This window comes from Scomber scombrus, chromosome 2, assembly GCF_963691925.1.
Source record: "Scomber scombrus chromosome 2, fScoSco1.1, whole genome shotgun sequence".
Lineage (NCBI taxonomy): Eukaryota > Metazoa > Chordata > Actinopteri > Scombriformes > Scombridae > Scomber > Scomber scombrus.
Window position 1 is genome coordinate 18,628,058 of NC_084971.1, and position 18,107 is coordinate 18,646,164.

The 18,107-nt window shown below is 38.4% G+C and overlaps 2 protein-coding genes across 2 annotated transcripts; one reads left to right on the forward strand and one right to left on the reverse strand.

Annotated features, from left to right (window-relative positions):
* Window positions 1–1,526: 1,526 nt before the first annotated feature.
* On the reverse strand, window positions 1,527–7,077 carry rpl9 (ribosomal protein L9). Its single transcript, XM_062429594.1, has 7 exons — window positions 6,978–7,077; window positions 6,377–6,492; window positions 5,581–5,676; window positions 5,218–5,350; window positions 4,377–4,457; window positions 2,699–2,828; window positions 1,527–1,688 (listed from the first exon to the last, which is right to left on the reverse strand). The coding sequence occupies exons 1-6, from the start codon at window positions 7,021–7,023 to the stop codon at window positions 2,722–2,724; spliced, it is 579 nt and encodes a 192-aa protein (XP_062285578.1). The 5' UTR covers window positions 7,024–7,077; the 3' UTR covers window positions 1,527–1,688; window positions 2,699–2,721.
* A 2,655-nt stretch (window positions 7,078–9,732) lies between these two features.
* On the forward strand, window positions 9,733–17,901 carry lias (lipoic acid synthetase). The gene is made up of 11 exons (XM_062429617.1): window positions 9,733–9,854; window positions 10,096–10,271; window positions 11,248–11,341; window positions 11,763–11,843; window positions 13,139–13,295; window positions 13,761–13,818; window positions 13,925–14,053; window positions 15,192–15,337; window positions 15,433–15,503; window positions 15,609–15,720; window positions 17,125–17,901. Exons 1-11 carry the CDS (start codon window positions 9,771–9,773, stop codon window positions 17,184–17,186), a joined length of 1,170 nt encoding a protein of 389 aa, XP_062285601.1. The 5' UTR covers window positions 9,733–9,770; the 3' UTR covers window positions 17,187–17,901.
* The last annotated feature ends 206 nt before the right edge of the window (window positions 17,902–18,107 follow it).

Below are 18,107 nucleotides of genomic sequence, written 5' to 3' on the forward strand. Positions count from 1 at the left end.
ATTTACTTGACAGCTACAGTTATGTTACTCTGCAGATTCAGGTTTTACAAAATGTGATTGTTTAAAAAAAAACTGATGTATTGTTATAAACAAACAGTGTGTAAAGTAGTTATAGCAGTTTTCCCTTCACAAGCTTAAACAGTGATTTTTAATCAATATTATTCTATCAGTAATAATAATCAAATGAAATAATATGTCATATAACAACACTGAGTAGCCATTCTGCTGCAATGACCACTTTTCCTTTTAAAGCATATTTATATTTTGAAACATAATTATACAAGGCCAGAGTTACAAGGGTTATAAGTTTCATATATAACAGTAACGTATATGCCCATGTATTAACCAAAACTACACTGACAAGTAGACATCCTGGATATTACTTCTGTAATAACTGAGCCACATTTCTTTTGATTGCCTGAAATGTTAACATGGATCAGCTCTTATAGCCTGTGATGAGTGCGTCCTGTTCACTTCTATTGGCCTTCAAGATACACAAGCAGAGTTTAATGATGTGGAGACAGGGTGCAGTACAAATCAGCAATGATACCACTGGAAGTTAGGTATATTACAGATGGGTGACAAATAAAATGAAAAAACGTTCTGGCTTGACCCCTACACTGAGGGAATCCTGTGGCTCTGTTATGACATTGGGGGTATTTTGTTGGCATGCTTTGGGTCCACTTCTCCCTTTAGGGGGAAGGGTCTCTGCAAATTAATACAAAGTTGTTCTGAGTGATCACCTTTACCCTATGATGAAACATTTCGATGCTGATGCGAGTGGTCTCTTCCAGGATGCAATGCCCCCATCCATATGACATGAGTATGAACACCCATGAGGCATTTTGGGCCAATTTGTGAGACAGCACTCTAAACCGCCAAAGCACCAAATGAGGGAATATATTTTGGAAGTTTTGTTCACCCCTCCAGTGGAATTCAGAGACTGTAAAAGCAAAAAGGTGCATTGAAGCTGTTCTGGTGGCCCAAGACACTTTTTAAAAAACATTCTATTCAGGTGAAATTCACTGATAGCAGTGCCCTCTTTTCCAGGAATGCCCTGACCACATTCACACCTGGAAGCAACAGTCTGATCTGTCGGCCACTGAGCAGCCCCACTGGAGCAGGTGGGGTTTAGGGCCTTGCTCAAGGGCACCTCAGTGGTGGTAATGAGGGAGATTCTGCTGATTCACTTTCCCCATCCAGTTCTAGTTTTACCTCAAGGGTGAAACAATAGCAGTTTTCTCTCTTTGTAAATGTCACAAGTGCCTTATAGTTGTTTAAGATGTTGACAATTGACTGATGGATTCAAACTCTTCAATATTTTATGTAGTGAACCACATAAATATTGGATGTCAGTTGTCTTACTGATGCACTGAGAGACAGTAAAGCAGATTTAGTGTCATTTTTTCATAGTAAATACTTGCTGTTGTCCAATAGTTAAAGTGTATTTCACAAGCTAAACTAAACCCAGTCCGACCTGTTGCTACTGGAGTCAAATGAAAGGTGACAAAAGTATTCAGAAGCCATTGATTGGAAAAGTTGGTAGTTTTATTGGTCATAAGAGAACATGGTGAATATTTATTCGGTATTTAACTCCACCACAGTAGTCTTCTCGCTGACATAAATGCCATCCAGGAATTTCCTGATGTCCTTCTTTCTGACCGTGGTGGCCTGTTGGATCAAAGCCGCTGAAAAGAAATGCAAAGCAGAGAGTGAGGAGAGAGAACTGATTTTACATGCAACATGAAGGTGGTTTAATGACAAAGATCACAACAGTCCTGACAGCCTGCATGACAAAAACAGTTAGAGATTTGGTTTCTTTAGTTTTAGTTAGTTTGTATAAATGAACATTTTCAATAAAAAGGACTAAAAAGACTCAAAAAGAAAAAAGATTTAACTTAGATGCGTGTTAGCTTGAAATGCAGACAAAGTGAATGTGCACACCAAGCCATCTTAAGCAAACAGAGGCTGGGCAACGGTTAAATGCGATCAATTATAGACTGTCCAATCAAACTGTGGTGGTGTCATGTTATACAAAATTATGGCCCAAATTAATTGTGTTGTGTATTCCTCCCAAACTAGCAGCTGAAAGTGTGTTTACAGAACATGACATTCAAGTCCATAACTCAAGGATTTTTCCTCATACAGTAAATGATTGTTCGAGCCAAAAACAGGCCAATAGAAAGAAAATTACTTATTCAAATAACTGATCAATTGTTTCAGTTCAAAATTCATAACATTTGTTGTTTCTAGCTGCTCGAAAGTGAGGATTTGATTATTTTCTCTGCCATATCTGTTACAAAAATTAATCATCTTTGATATTTGGATGGCTGGTCAGAGAACTGAAGCAATTTAAGACGTCATCCTGAGCTGGAGGAAATTACACATTAATTTCTGCAGGTGGTGTAAAGTAGTATTAGCATTTTAGTTTTAGCCATATTGTCGAGCTCTAACATAGCATTACAATAAAACCAATGCTTTGGAGAATCTAATATGTAGAGAGCGACAGTGTATTGCTTAAATCAACATGAAATTGCAGACATCTGAAATAGAAATTGAATGAACAAGAATTAAAAGAAAGAAAGAGAAACATCTTTACAACACCACTGGAGCAGACAGTGTGAGGAACATGCAAAGAAAAAGAAGACAGAGGGCTCCCCCGTAGGCCACGGGGGAAGTTTCGACGGCATAGTCTAACCTCTACGAGTGCTGATGTAACTTTTACTGTGGAGCGTCCACTACTGTTCCCTTCTCAGACACGTAAATACCGTCCAAGAACTTTCTGATATCCTTATTTTTGACTGTGGTGGCCTGCTGGATCAGAGCGGCTGGAACACAGAGAAGGTGGGGAGATCAGCAGCACATCACACACAATCACGACAGGTGGTTGGAGGGGAGAGACAGAGGAAACACACTGGAGGGATGAGCCATGTTTCATTTCACATGGATCACAATGAGATATAGGTGTCCGCTTCTATTGAAGGGTGTATACATCTCATTACAAACAGTACTATCAGAGGACATAGAATGAGGGGTCACACCAACTACAACAGAGTAACGATGCTGGAGAATTCATTTCAATACAATAGCACTGGCTTGGTGAGATTTAGGGTTTTTTGGTTCACAAATATGCAGAAAGAAAGATCATTTTTTTTTAGATGAAAAAAAAAAAGAACTTGTTCATGAAACCTGTTTTACTTCTGCAAATCTCCTACATTTACAGGTGAAATGCCCAACAGTTTTAAATCTCCAGGGATCCAAATGATTAAAATCACCCTTTGCTTGATGGGCAAAGAATTCAATCACATGTAACTTTTGACAAGCTGACAGTTTGTTTTAATGCGTCACAAGTAGGGTATGGTATCATTTTAAAAAATTACGATATTAGTACCAATCCAAGTACCCTTTTAAAGTGATACTGATACCTATGGAGTACTTCATTCAATACCCACCATGTGAACAGAAGCATTAAATTGCATAAAATGCCACTCCACATCTAAAATGGATTTTTACACAAATGCATTTTGAAAGTCTTCAAATTAATATTTATATGATACAAAAACGCTCAAAATAAAATAAAACTAGTCATTTTATAGCTCTGGGTACAAAAAGGATTAATTGCAGGTATTGTTTTATAAGTGGCATTTCGATACTACTTGGTACCCATTTACCTTAAAAAAGGTACAATAGATACCCAGCGCTAGTCACAAGACAAAGATTCAAGTCATCTTTGGTAACAATCACTCTGTCCTGAAAACTTCAGCCTGGTGGTTTGATTAGTACTGGAATTTAACTACCACATGAAACTTTTTCACTTTGTCAATTATCCAACATCAGTGAACTTTTGACAGTGATGCAGAAAGCATGACTGTCTGGCAATAGGAAACAAGTTACAATGAACCAGACAGTTTTGGGGATATTGTGTATCTATAGGAGGGTAGACAAAACAGGACTGTCCAACAGGTCTGAAAGACAACACCACCGGGTTCAAACCAACGTTGGAGAGACTACTGACATCCAAATGTCCATAGTCTACAGTTAAAAAGGGGGGGGTGGGGGTGGTTCCAGCCTTTTGCTAATCACATCAATTCAACTTCAGCGTTGAATTGGACTAATTTGTTGAACAAATTCCTTCTTATCTCTGGTGTTTTGTGCTTTTCCCCCTTCAATTAATTGTCCTCGTCATGGTTTCATAGAAAAAAGGTATGACTCAAAAAGTAACACTGACCTGAAATAAAATCAGGGACCTTGCAGCATTTTAGTTAAACATACAATCTACAGAGTAGCAGATCCTTCAAACATTGGGATGGATATTAGCAGGAGTTACTGTTATGAATCTGTAAAACCGCTGGGAAGCAAAAAGCAAACAAACGTACCTGAGTTTGACACCAGCTCAATGTCGTTACCCTCCAGCACCAGCTCGTCTTTCTGGGCTGCTGAAACGGCGCAATTCACACCTGAGAGAAAAACAGGAAAAATGCTTTTACCATTTACAACGGGGCAGAATCACAGTCACACGCTATGAAATAAAAACTGGTGAGTGGTTTAAAGAAGTGCCGATCTTTTAAACCCAACAACAGTTGCAAACAAACTCACACACTGTAATTTGTAATGAAACATTTATTCAAGTGCAAGACCATCAGGTAAAAAGCATGCTGATCAAGGTCTAGCACAGTTAGACACACTGGGAATTTGTTTGCAACTTCTGTCCTACACAGAATCTCTGTGTAGGACAGAAGTTGCAAACAAACAAACACAATCTCTGTGTAGGACAGGATCTGTTTGATGAAACAGATGTGCAAAGTGTTCATCCTTTGGGTTGTGAACCATTGACAGGACAACACAAAGACATTATGATTGCCTCTTGGACTTTCAGAAATGGTTTACATCACCATTTACTGTCATTTTATAGACCAAACCAATCTATTAATTAAGAAAAGAGCAGATGGATTAAATCGATAACGGAAATTGTAAGTTGGACGCTTACATTAACATTGGCTTAGACAAAAATAGAAATTCCTATCTAGTTATTTGACCCACAAACCGTTTTAGTTTGAATTGAATTAATTTTTTACTTCCTGACTTGCATGCTGTGATTGAGATTTTATCCCTATTGTGTTAAACACTTTAGGTATCATGGACCAAATGACCTACTACCTCACACATGCATTCACAAAACTACTGATAACACTAATATTTGTTACTTTCAAGACTCACCTGTCCTCATTCTGACACGGCGGATGTACTTCTCTCCCAGGAAGTTCCTGATCTCCACCATAGTGCCGCTCTCCTGAATGACAACGTTGATGGGGAAATGGGCGTACACGGAACGCATTTTGTACCGGAAACCCTGCAGTCAGGAGCAAAAGAGACACTGAGCACAAGTAGGATAAGCTGACCAAACCAAATTATTCAACAATAGCCAGCATGTGGCTCAAATCACCACAACTACAAAAAAACAACACTAATCCTTCCTTAGTGGAGGGGAAGCACTGCAAGCAAAGAGACATTAAACCAGTTTGACATAAGTCAGTCATAATCTCAGCCTCCATTAGGAAAGTTGGACTGTACCAAACTCACCAAAGTGACTCCCTTAATCATGTTCTGGACGTGGCTGCAGATGGTGCGGACTGTGGCCAGCTCCTTCCTGTTGCCCCACCATTTCTCCACACGCAGCTGAGGACAACAGCACAGTGACTCCACATTAATTTACAATTAATAATCAGACAGATAATGAATTGCCATTCATTCTGATGAACCATTAATCATTCAAATCATAGAAGGCAAAAACAACACTTGTTTCCAGCCTTTAAGTTTTCTGCTTTTAGGTTTGTGTAAGCTGAATTGTTGTCTGGACAACAAGTACTTAAGGATACTGTGATGAGCATTTTTACAATTTGCTTTAATGTCTTGAAGAAAAACTGCCTGTTGCAGCCCAACTTGCCAATTTACATTTACAGAACAAGATGTCTTCTGACAACGTCCACATTTAGCTACAAGTTAAGAAATTTTGAATTTACTGTCATAGCACACAATGTGCTCAGGAAAGCCACAAACCCTTTTAAAACAGGCATCATCTACTTTATTTGACAAAGCAGGTTGATTGTCTAGAGTTTCTCCACAGTATAGTTCAATAAATGATGAGGCAGACGCTGCACCTGACAAGTCTTTACCCTCAAGACACTATATATTTGGGAATTTGGGAGAGCTGCTGCTTTTGGTCAGTTTGATTACATTTTTCATGAATTATTGTAATAATTTAAACCACAATGCCTCAATCGTATTTAAGCCTACCTACACTTTTCCGATATAATACACAACTGTTTCCATATCTACAATATTCTAAACACAATTTCATTTTACATCAAACTCTCACCTTCTTCTGTTTCTTGCCCAGCAGGCTGAGCTCCAGGTTAATGTGGTTGAACTCCCTGACGAGTTTGCCACGGGGCCCCTTGACGATTACCGTCCGCCCCTTCAGTCTCACCTCGACTGCAGCACCACAGATCAGGAGGAGAAGAGGCAAAAATATTGTAAATTTGTATAGGGACAAAAATACAGCAAGAAATAACGCTGCAAACCACAGCATTTATAAGCCTAAGAATTCGAGCCAGATTTATTGCCAGGAAAGTTTGCACATACAAGGAATTTGCCTTGGTGTCGTGGTCCGTAACAGTCAACAATACACACATTTATGTAATACTAAGTAATATAAAACATGACATTTACAATTAAGAGTAATATTTTCAGTGAGAAGAGCTGCTGCATGTTAAATGTTTAAGTGAAGAGGATGAGATAAAATGTACAAAATATTGACCAGGACGTAAAGATAGACTTTCACAATACATAACACTTAGTGAATACATATGAAACAGCACAAGACTCAATACATATGCATACATTGAAACTCAAAGCAGCACAAAACACAAGCCATTAAAGTTCATAAATATAAAGATGTGCCAACACCAGTATCTTACCATTGTCGGGGATGTCGACAGTCTGACTGCTGAGAATGGTCTTCATTCTGAGATGACAGACAGAAAAAAAATTAGTTTTATATAAATGTGAAGCTTGATTTGAGTCTCATGTGATTCAGGAAACGTTTGTGGCAGCATGTTTTCCATAGTTAACTATAGCTGGGAAGTTCAGGTTTAACAGAGTAAGGGTTGAGATGAAACCTATACATCCTACAAGAGAATAATATTTAGCTTCATATTTCTGCCAGATGGAGACCATCTCAGTTCAGGTCAAACTATTCAAAATATGCCAGCAGCCAACATTAGCACTGATGCTAATGGTAACCAACAGCAGGCAATGAGCCCAGAGTCTCCCATTTGTACTGCTAAACATTTACACTACTGCAACATGCTGGTAGACGTAATTAATACATTAGCCTAGACCACCAATATATATTTTCAATTAATCTTATTCATCTCGCTGTGTCCTTAAAGCAGCGAGGAAAGAGCAGCGACACCAGGCCTCAGACACATTTATCACTGGAGAAAACTACTAACATATTTCTTAAATTCACACATCGTAGAATCAAAATACAGATAAAGATGTACAACACATTGATATCCGGATCTAAGGGTTTAAAATAAAGGCAAAAACATGTTTAATTGACACAGATGGACATAGATGAAAACCGAGGAACAAATTTTTCAGCTATCCTCACCTCGCCGGTAGCAGAGGAAAGGAGGAAGGAAGGACGTCACGACGCAATTGTAGTGTACGTACGTGTCGTCAGCGGGTTTTTTTTTTTGTCCCATCCGTATTCTGCAAAGACCCGCCAGTACTCTGCCCCTGATTGGCTCTGACCCTGATCATTATAACCAATCTCTTTCCTCATGCCTAAACCCAACCAATCTAACTAACGGAGGCAACGAGTACTAGCCAATCAGAGGCAGAGAAGGGCGGGTCTTCTCAGAATGCGGGTGGGAAAAAATAAGATGTTCTGTCATCAGACATTATAAAACAATCGGTGAACGGATAATTATCACAGTGTTTTTAATTAGCACGTCGATTATAGCAGTGACAAGAAGGTTAAATGTTTTTTAATTGAAATGTGTTGTCTAATATCAGACGGCAAAAGGAAATCATCGTGCTTTCTAACGTTTAGCCACATGTTCTAATGTTTAGCTCTGCGACGTTCACGTCCAACTTTAAAGTCTGTAATAACGTAAAGCCAAGTTGGGAAAAACGTCCACTGCTGCAACCCTTTAAAAAAAAGAAGTATTTATTAGTTTTTTGTTTGCAAATTACAGCAAATCAAACAGCAAGTCACTATTACATGCAACAAAGCAAACTTTTTCTTCCTGTTCTCCCTCCCATCCCCTCACCAAATAAGTATAAGAAAAAACGGGTTAAAACAATAAAAATAAGATAAAAAATAGAGCAATTTTTTTTAAATAAAAAAAAAATAAATAATGCTGATAACAATAGAACCCTGGATATGGTATACAGTATATACATGCCTGCATGGACACAGATACACATACATAAACACACATATATATGCACAAACTTACTTTAATTAAATAAACAAATACTGAAAACAGTTATAACACTGATGCATTTCAAGGGCGATTCTCAGGACATTATATCACACCACATGGACATTCTACTCCCTCAGAGCCTCCTCCTGCTGAAGCAAGTTACCAACGTCAGCATCATGTCTTAAAAAACATATAAAAGGTCTCCAGATGTCATCAAAAACATGTTGCTTCCGTTTAATAATATATGTTATCTTTTCCATTGTCATGTTTGATGCCATCTCTTTAATCCACCTTCCAATTCTTGGTCCATCAACATTTTTCAAATGAAGGGAAGTGATACGTTTAGCTTGTAATATACACATATCTACAAATCTAGATTCTTTACTTCATAATTGTGGGATAGTTGGATATATACCAAGAAGAAAAAGCTTGGGGTCCAGTGGTAACTTCGCTGCAACCCTTTTAAAAGTGAGTCTAAGATATGCTTATGTTAATTTCTAGGTTGGTAATATGTGCAGATTTAATGTTGTATATTGTAGTAATTAATATATATTACATAATTCTGCTACTGCGGCCTCTGACCAAAATAAACACCAACAAAAATCAACGAACTAGCTTTAAACCCTGCTTCCAACATTTTATTGTCCAACTCACACAGTATACCTTCTCAGAGTGGTATTGGTGCAAGAACCTGTCCAACCATTTCTCTAGTAAAAAAAACACTGAAAACTCTGAAACACAGGCTAAAACAACATAAGAGCTGCAGCCATAACTAATGGACAATGCCTTTACTCACTGTCTGTATTGATGATGTGTTATTTATAGTTCATAATATAATGTTTATTCTAATATTATTTCTTTCTGTCTTTTCTTTTTTACTGTGCTTTGGCAAACTCTGACACATTTACATTGCGGTTGATTGTTGATTGATGTGTACGTTCCCTGCCAAATAAATCTCAAATATAAAAAGTAAATAAATAAATATACAATGTATTGGTTTCATATCAACATATTGTATATTTGCGTTAAGTTTTCGTTTTGCTTGTTTGTGTTTCTTGTCTGTCTTAGATCTACTGATGTTACATAATGTAAGGTTGTATATCTTCTTTGGCCCCAGAATGACCCCACATGAAATGTTTAAATGTTAATCACTAAATAATGTTTTTAAAACATAGCACCGTTCTTCCCATTCTGTCCTCCTCACGTGAACGCAGCATCAGACCCAAGCAGTCGCTCGGTGAAGTTCGTCTCATTTCGTCCGCTAGCTAAAGAGTCATGGCGCTGCTCAAGCGGAGTTGTTGTGCAGTTAGCCGATTCTCCACAAACCATTTGTGGCTGAGTCCCAGGAGCAGTCCACATGTGAGTATTTAGACTCTCTGCTCGAATAATCTCTCATTCACTACCAAAGATCGTTTGGGTAGTTTTAACAGCTAAATGTGAAGTCTGGTCGCGGCCTTGAAGCAAAACTGGTTGTTTTGTAACTCTGTAGCTCTGTTTACAGAAAGACTCTGTACAACCTTTCAGACACAGAATATCTCCGGATGAACATCATGACAGTGTGTGGTGGTGTGAGACTAACCCCTCATCCCCTCCTCTGCAGGTTTACACCAGCAGCCTGACCACTGTGGCCAAATCCTCCCCGAGTCTTGCCGACAGAAAGAAGGAGCTGCAGAGGGAGGATGGGCCTGATCTGCAGGACTTTATTTCAGGGGAATTATCAGAGAAAAGCATGTGGGAAGAGTACAGAGGCAACCTGAAGAGACAGAAGGGAGAGAGGTGTGAATTTTCAGATCTTACAGGTTCATCATGAACACACTCTCTTCTGTCTGTGAGAGAGGAGAGATACTGTATCATTAGGGTTCAAAGACCAGATCAGACTAGACCTTATCTACTAGGCTTAGTGTGAGCTTCATCAGTGTGTGAGGTGTACGCACCTTTGCTGGCATGTGTCAGGGAAATTGTTAGAGGAGGTGCAACATTATTATACAAAAGACAACGTTTCATAAAATAGAAAACATAACAACATTTCAGAAAACTTAATATTATACAAAACACAACATTTAACTACTGATACTGACTGAATCTTATATATACAGAACATGTGGATAAAAGCACATTATTTGCAATGTGATTATCAAACACTTGTGACAAAGATATGTAATGGAGGCATGATATTTTACAGTTTAACTATATTTATTGTATAAAAAAACTGAAACACTAAACATCACTGTGAATTTAATATTTCTATATATAATAAAACACATACAACAAAAAATATATGTACGCATTAAACTTGAATTAAGAAAAAGGATACACACACATACAATGCTGCCTATATAACTTAAAAAAATATTGTGCATATTGGACAACATATATGCCGATACCGATATATCTATGATAGGACAATATTGGTTTGGCTCTACATTTAACATAAACATTTAACACAATTTACATTTCATAAAATCATAAAAAGATTTCAGTTCACTGTGACATTACAAATCGCACAAAACACAACAGCATGAAATTTACTGAGTGAATCGTCTCTTCTGCTGTAGTTTTTTAGTTTTCCTTTGCGAAAAAGGCAAAGTGAATCCCACTCTCATGTTAACTTCTGCTGAGTCATAACATTTCGTTTCTGTTGCATCATTTCTTAAGTCCGCTGAACGAGCCGTGCTGTAGTCAAACTCCACTGTGTGATAAACTGATACGCAGATGAGTTTCCTACTGAAGTTACTGGTTTTTGTTGTAACAGACTGCGGCTTCCTCCATGGTTGAAGACGGAGATCCCCATCGGGAAGAACTACAACAAGCTGAAGAGCACACTGAGAGACCTGAACCTGCACACAGTAAGCCGTACAGACTGTGACAACTATCTTGTCAAGCAGCTTCACTGCTTTAAGGATACCTTTTAGTAAATGGTTAAGATGCAATCAGTGCTATACTCAGACATCTTGAATCCAATATTAGAAAGACACAAAGGTGCTTGGTTCAAGAGTAAATACTCAAGTGATATATTGATACGGTACTGATTTAAACACTGGCTCTACTACGTACTTTTCTAATTCATATCATTTTTTTCATAATAAAAATATCAAAATGTAAACACAAATGGCTTTAATTTCTGAATATATCTATATGTATATGTATATATATATATATATATATATATATATATATATATATATATATATATATATATATATATATATATATATATATGTGTACTTAACACAATTAAGATATGTGTCTCTGTGTCTGTTTCGTCAGGTATGTGAGGAGGCCAGGTGTCCTAACATTGGGGAGTGCTGGGGAGGAGGAGAGTATGCCACAGCCACAGCCACCATCATGGTGAGTCTCCTGGCAAGCTCTGACGCTGTGGTGCCGCTGAATTTACCGCCAGTTACAGAAAAGCAGCCGTGTTTTTATGCCTCAGCGACGGCGACAGCTGTGACCAGAGACAACATGTTTTCGGGTTGTCCGTCCTTCATACAAACCGTGAACGCAATATCTCAGGAACGCTTTGAGGGAATTTCTTCAAATTTGGCCCAAATGTCCACTCATTGATGAACTGATTAGAATATGGTGGTCAAAGGTCACTGTGACCTCAAGAAACACATTTTTGGACATAAACACGAGTGTGTAAATAACTACTACATAGTGCACTTAAATATTCTGCCCTGTAACATTAAAAGTAGCGTCCATGGCATGTACACTACTTTCTGCTAACAATCCCACAATGCAATGCTCCGCATTTTAAAGATGTGAAGACTACCGTTGCACGACTCTACAGCTGATGGTGACGACAATGATCACAGTTAATTGGTGTTCGAATTCTTGGTTTGCTGCTCACTATTGAGTGAACTATTTAGTGTTTATTATTTAGGGAGTAGTGAACAAGTGAATAAGGGAGTGATTTCGGACACAACCACAGTTTCAAATAAATGTCCAATAGGATTAAATGATGAAGGTGTGACATTTGATATCCAAAAGGTCAAAGTTCAACTTCACTATGACATCATAATATTCTGCAAAACCCCCTCTCTGGCCATTATTAAACAACATAACTGTGACACTAATCTTTGGTGCCCACATTGAAACTGTGGTGATTTTATAGACCTTCAGTGCTGCCTTGTTGAAGATGTGTGTGAAGCATCCACATTTGAGTATTTGTGGCTTTTTTACAGCAGCATCCATATCTGAAGCATCGTCTGCTGTCATGGCTACAACTTTGTATTGTATCAGAATCAGCTTTATTAACCAAACATGTGAACACATGCAAAGAAAATACATTGGATTACACCCCTTTAAAGTCTTTACCACATATATTATACAAGTCTGGACAGACATTGAGCACTGAAACTTGACTGATTGGCGGAGGCATACAACCATGAGGCAGTATATCTAGTTATACAAAGGAACACTCTGATATCCATCTCAGTACCCCCAGTCTTCTAAGAAAGTAGAAATCTAACATATATTCATGTATTACATTTCTTAGATTGTTGTAAAATCTATAACCTGTGCATTAAATAAAATGACACATGGTGACTGTTTATGATCTGGATATTCTCTATGATTATTTGTACCAGACTTCTGACACATGAAGGTAAAGTTTTCTCCTGTCTGTCTCTCTGTGTGTATAGCTGATGGGGGATACATGTACCCGTGGGTGCAGGTTCTGCTCTGTAAAAACGGCGCGTCAGCCCGCACCTCTGGACCCAAATGAGCCCTACAACACAGCCAAAGCCATCGCTGCCTGGGGGCTGGACTACGTGGTTCTCACCTCAGTTGACAGAGATGGTAATTAAAAAAACAAAACTTAAACATGATATAAAAATTAAAACAAACATGAGCACAGTCTGAGAGTGCTAGCTGCGTCCTTTATCAGTTCCTCCTCACTGCACTCATTTATGTTGACTATGTGTCTGAATGAGCTGACTGAAACAGCTGTACTTTAAACAAGTCCTCATGATGACTGATGTTGTGAAGCTGCCGTTTCAATGACAGATGACTTAATATTTTCCAACTTTGAGAACACACTTATTAATTTAGTGTATCAGTCATGTGACGTATAAATCAGCATTAATACAACTGATTCACAATATTCACAACAATATGCAATCATCTTCTATAAAACAGTTTTTACAAAGGAAAGTATTTCCTTCTGATTGATTAAACATGGTTCATATCCATAAATACAACACTAAAACTTGTTAAAATATTAGTGAATATTATCTCAGCAGTAATGATATGTTCTTTTGGCAGATATTTCTGATGGAGGGGCCGAGCACTTCGCTATGACTGTTTCCAACCTGAAGGAAAGGTAAAATCTCTCATCTCCACAACCTGACTGTAACTCATCATTAAACCATCTTTCTGTCTCTTAACATCGGTGCCAACTGAATAAAGAAGTTGTTTTCTTCAACCAGGAACGCTCAGATCCTGGTTGAATGTCTGACGCCTGATTTTCGTGGTGACCTGGCATCAGTGGAGAAGATCGCCCTGTCAGGGCTGGATGTGTACGCCCACAATGTGGAGACAGTCCGCGAGCTGCAAAGGTACTGACTCAGCACTGGCAAAGACTTGATGACTTCAGTCTTGCAGTTCTCTGCAGTTTGCTAGTGAAAGATTTTATTGCCGGCTAATTGGCCAGAGCACGAGGTATTAAAAGAGTTTTTAAATGCATGAGAAACTTTAGTGAAAAACAGCATCTTGATAAAATATCTAAATTTATGTTTACAGTTTATGTGATATAAGTTATGGTGGTACTATGTTAAGGTGCTCTCCAGCAAAATTTAAACAACATAAATCACACTTTTTCATACATGCACATTTTTCATGTATCATCAAGCCGGCCAGTATGAGTCTAAGCACTCGTTCTGAAGTACTGTACATGCTTTGGGCTATTTATTCAGAAAGGATGCACTATTTTTCCTTTTTTGTGTTGTTTTTATGGAGGTTTAATGCACTTATTTCAAGTTAGTTTGGAAGTTTCAGAAGCATCTGCCAGATTAATGTAATGTATTATTTTACTGCAGCACTGCACAGGTTGATAGTATGTTATGCATGTATGGATTTATGAGAACATTTTGCTTTATGTAGTTTTTCCTTACTTTTATGAAAGCAAAGCTGAAAGGATTAGTCATAATTGATTGATTGGCTGAGGCTCCGTCTCCTCAGATGTCAGGGTTTGCTGCTTTTTCTTTATCTTTTGTGATAAAAAAAAATACATTTCTAAGTTTTTATTGTTTATCGGACGAAACAAGCAAATTGAACCACAGGCTTTTAGAAACTTTGATGGACATTTTTAATCTAATTGGATATTTTATTGGCCACTGTCACATTAATCAATAATTAAAATAATCGGTTAATGGAGCCTATTGGGAAACGGTAGTTGTGGTGTTGGTTACAGCTCTGCCACTAGAGGGGTGTCAGTCAGACCGGAGGACGGTAATACACACACTGAACAGCAGGTGGTACGTGGAGACCATTTATCTGATGTGAGTGTAGCTACAAAATGAAATGCTGAAATTTACACCACAGGAAGACATAACCACTTTATGATTTCAATTGTGACTGTAAAAGTTTTCTTCATGGTTTGTATTCATTTTTAATCTCAAAATGTATTTTCTGTAGAGTCTTTTGAAAAGAACAATTCATGGAAGTGCTCAGGATGCCTCTCCTAACTGTTTCCAGGCACGTCCGAGACCCCAGAGCAAACTTTGACCAGTCTCTGAGTGTTTTAAAACATGCTAAAAAGGTAAATCCCACTTTGCTCACCAAGACGTCCATCATGCTGGGGCTAGGAGAGACTGACCAACAGTTACTCAACACTCTTACTGGTGTGTATGCTCATGAATTGCACATAAACACACTTTGGGAATTTTGACGTGAATTGAAACCGTTTTGTAAAGACACTTTTGTAATGATGTTGCAGAGCTGCGAGAGGCAGGAGTGGACTGTCTAACATTGGGGCAGTACATGCAACCCACTAAACGTCACCTGAAGGTAAACACATCGCACTCGACACAGTATCTCCCATTTACTACAGCAACTGGAAAATGCTCCTTTGGCAAATTGATGCACAAAGTGACTGTGTGTGTGTGGGTTTAGGTGGATGAATATGTCACTCCAGAGAAGTTTGCACACTGGGAGAAAGTCGGGAATGAAATGGGCTTTGTCTACACTGCCAGTGGGCCGCTGGTGCGATCCTCTTACAAAGCAGGTGAGACTCCATGTTGCACAGTTTTAACATGCACAAGTTAGCAAGAGCCCAATCTAGTCAACATAATGGAATACTGTATGTAGTACCCCTGTTATTCTTCAGTTATATTGTAGATAGTGAGCTAAAACTCATATACTAAGTTACAATGCAACATCACTCAAAATGAAAAAACAACAACATATTTTCTCTCTTATCTTGAGTAGTTAGCCATGCAGAGGCTTTTGGTTTAACTTATCCATATCTTAAGATATCCACCTCTGAAACGTCTACCGCAAAAAGTTGTTCCAGTGATGTGGATTTTCCATAGTAATGGAAACATGTTTCTGGAAGGAGTTGGTGCTGTTTAATTTTTTTAATGATATTTTTCAGTGCTTTCAGCACCACAAATGGACTTCAGTTCACCTTCATTGTACTGTGGGGGCAGCAGAAATCTCAGAGATAGGTCTCTGAAAACCTCAGCACAAACCAATAAACAATCTGTGTTGCTAGATTCCACAAGCAATATGAAAACATGTATTTTGTACCTTTAAATTCTTAAGCCAGATCAAGGCTTCAATTTTCCTATAAAACACCTTCGGACTCCGTCCTCCTCCTTGGTCTAGGATACACTGCTGTAGTTAGTTGAAGCAGTTAATGTTTTGACACGCCTGTGTGTCTTCATCGCAGTAAGAGGAGGCAGTGAGAGATGTTTTATATTTCCTGCATTTAGCTCGTGGCTGACTCATGAGATGGACAAATTCTCAGATTCAGCTTTATTTATCCCCGAGAGGCAATTCATTTTCTACAGGCCCGACCTCACGTAAACAAACAGCAATCAACAACATTCGTTCCTACACAACAATATCAGAGGAGACGATAAATGACCAGTGGTGAAATAAAAATACAATACTACACAATACTATACTAATACAGCTGAATAAAGAACAGCTGAATAAAGTGCTTGAGAATATTGCACAAAAGTGTTGCTCTGAATAGAGTAAAGTGCAAAGTGAAGTGCTAGGGTTTTTTGCACATAAAATATACATAAATAACATGCAAGTAACACCGCCCTGACGTCATTAGTGTAAATTCTTTGGATATAGCATGCTCGCTGTTGATGATACTTATGTCTTTCTGGAGGACCCGATGCTCCCAGAGACAGTTTAGATCAGTCAACTTTACTCCAATAATTTTTGAACAGACTTTGACCACACTGCCAAGACATTCTTTGTCTTTCACAGACAAGCCGCCAAACCAGCACACTGGCTGTTGCGTTCATCTAGCCATATGCTGATCATACATCATTAATACACCACCATATAAATATACTTTTAGACATGGTCAGGGTCCCAAAAGTCACCTTTGACTGGTGGTTAAGTCATAGGGAATACGTATTTCTCTTATCTTTTGTTTTTATCTCAACAGGCGAGTTCTTCCTCAAGAATCTGCTGCAGAAGAGAAAAACAGAAGTCACTTTAGCAGAATGACGAGCCTTTAACACAGAGGCCGCCCTTTATCTTCCATTTACCGCTATCTCTCCTGTCTCTACATATAACTGAACATATTTACTGAGACTAAATCAGCTTCACAAACAGAGCAAACACACAACATTATGAGTAGAACAAATGAACACGGAAAGTGAGAGAAGGGTATTTGCATTGAATAAGGGTATAAAATGGACAATAAGACGACTCATGTGAGTACAGGGAACGCTTTGTTCCTTCTTAATGCACTCGGCCTCTTCTGCTCACCGTTGAAAACTACATTTTAGGGTGAGAAGATAAAAGAGGAGTGCAGCAGATAGATGCTTGCAGATGTGTAGATGACCTGGGTGTACACTCAGTAAAGCCCTGCCAGGTGAAAATACCACCTGGTGTAAGCGGTAGCTGTAATTTGCTCCAATCTCTGCACCTCAGGGGGCTCTAAATCAAATCCAACATCAACACCCTCTCCTCAGGTGCCCTGGACTCCAGGTAAAGTGCTACTGACCTTTCACAGCGAGTTGTGTTTATGAACGCTTTGATGTCCACAGTCCCAGGAAGAGCAACGATTTAATGAAGACTTATTTTTTGGTCTGACTGTTCCTGAATTTATTTAATGATAGAAAAATAAATCTATGTCTGCTGTAACTTAAAGAAAGTGTTGTTCCCTGGAAAGTTTTTATTCCATATTACCTTTGTACCCAATAAAAGGCCCATTTGAGTTTGAGTGTTCAACACTGTTGCAAATCCTCGACAGGTATAAATGATGTTTGCATCCGGACAACAATGGTGTCTTTTTTGGCACTTATTGGTTTAGACAAATCGGCTCTAAAAATGTGTATTTTTATTGAAAGAATTAAAAGTCATCAGTTCACATTTGCAGGTTATCATTCAGTGTTCTTCCTGTTTGTGGCGCAGTGTTCAGTA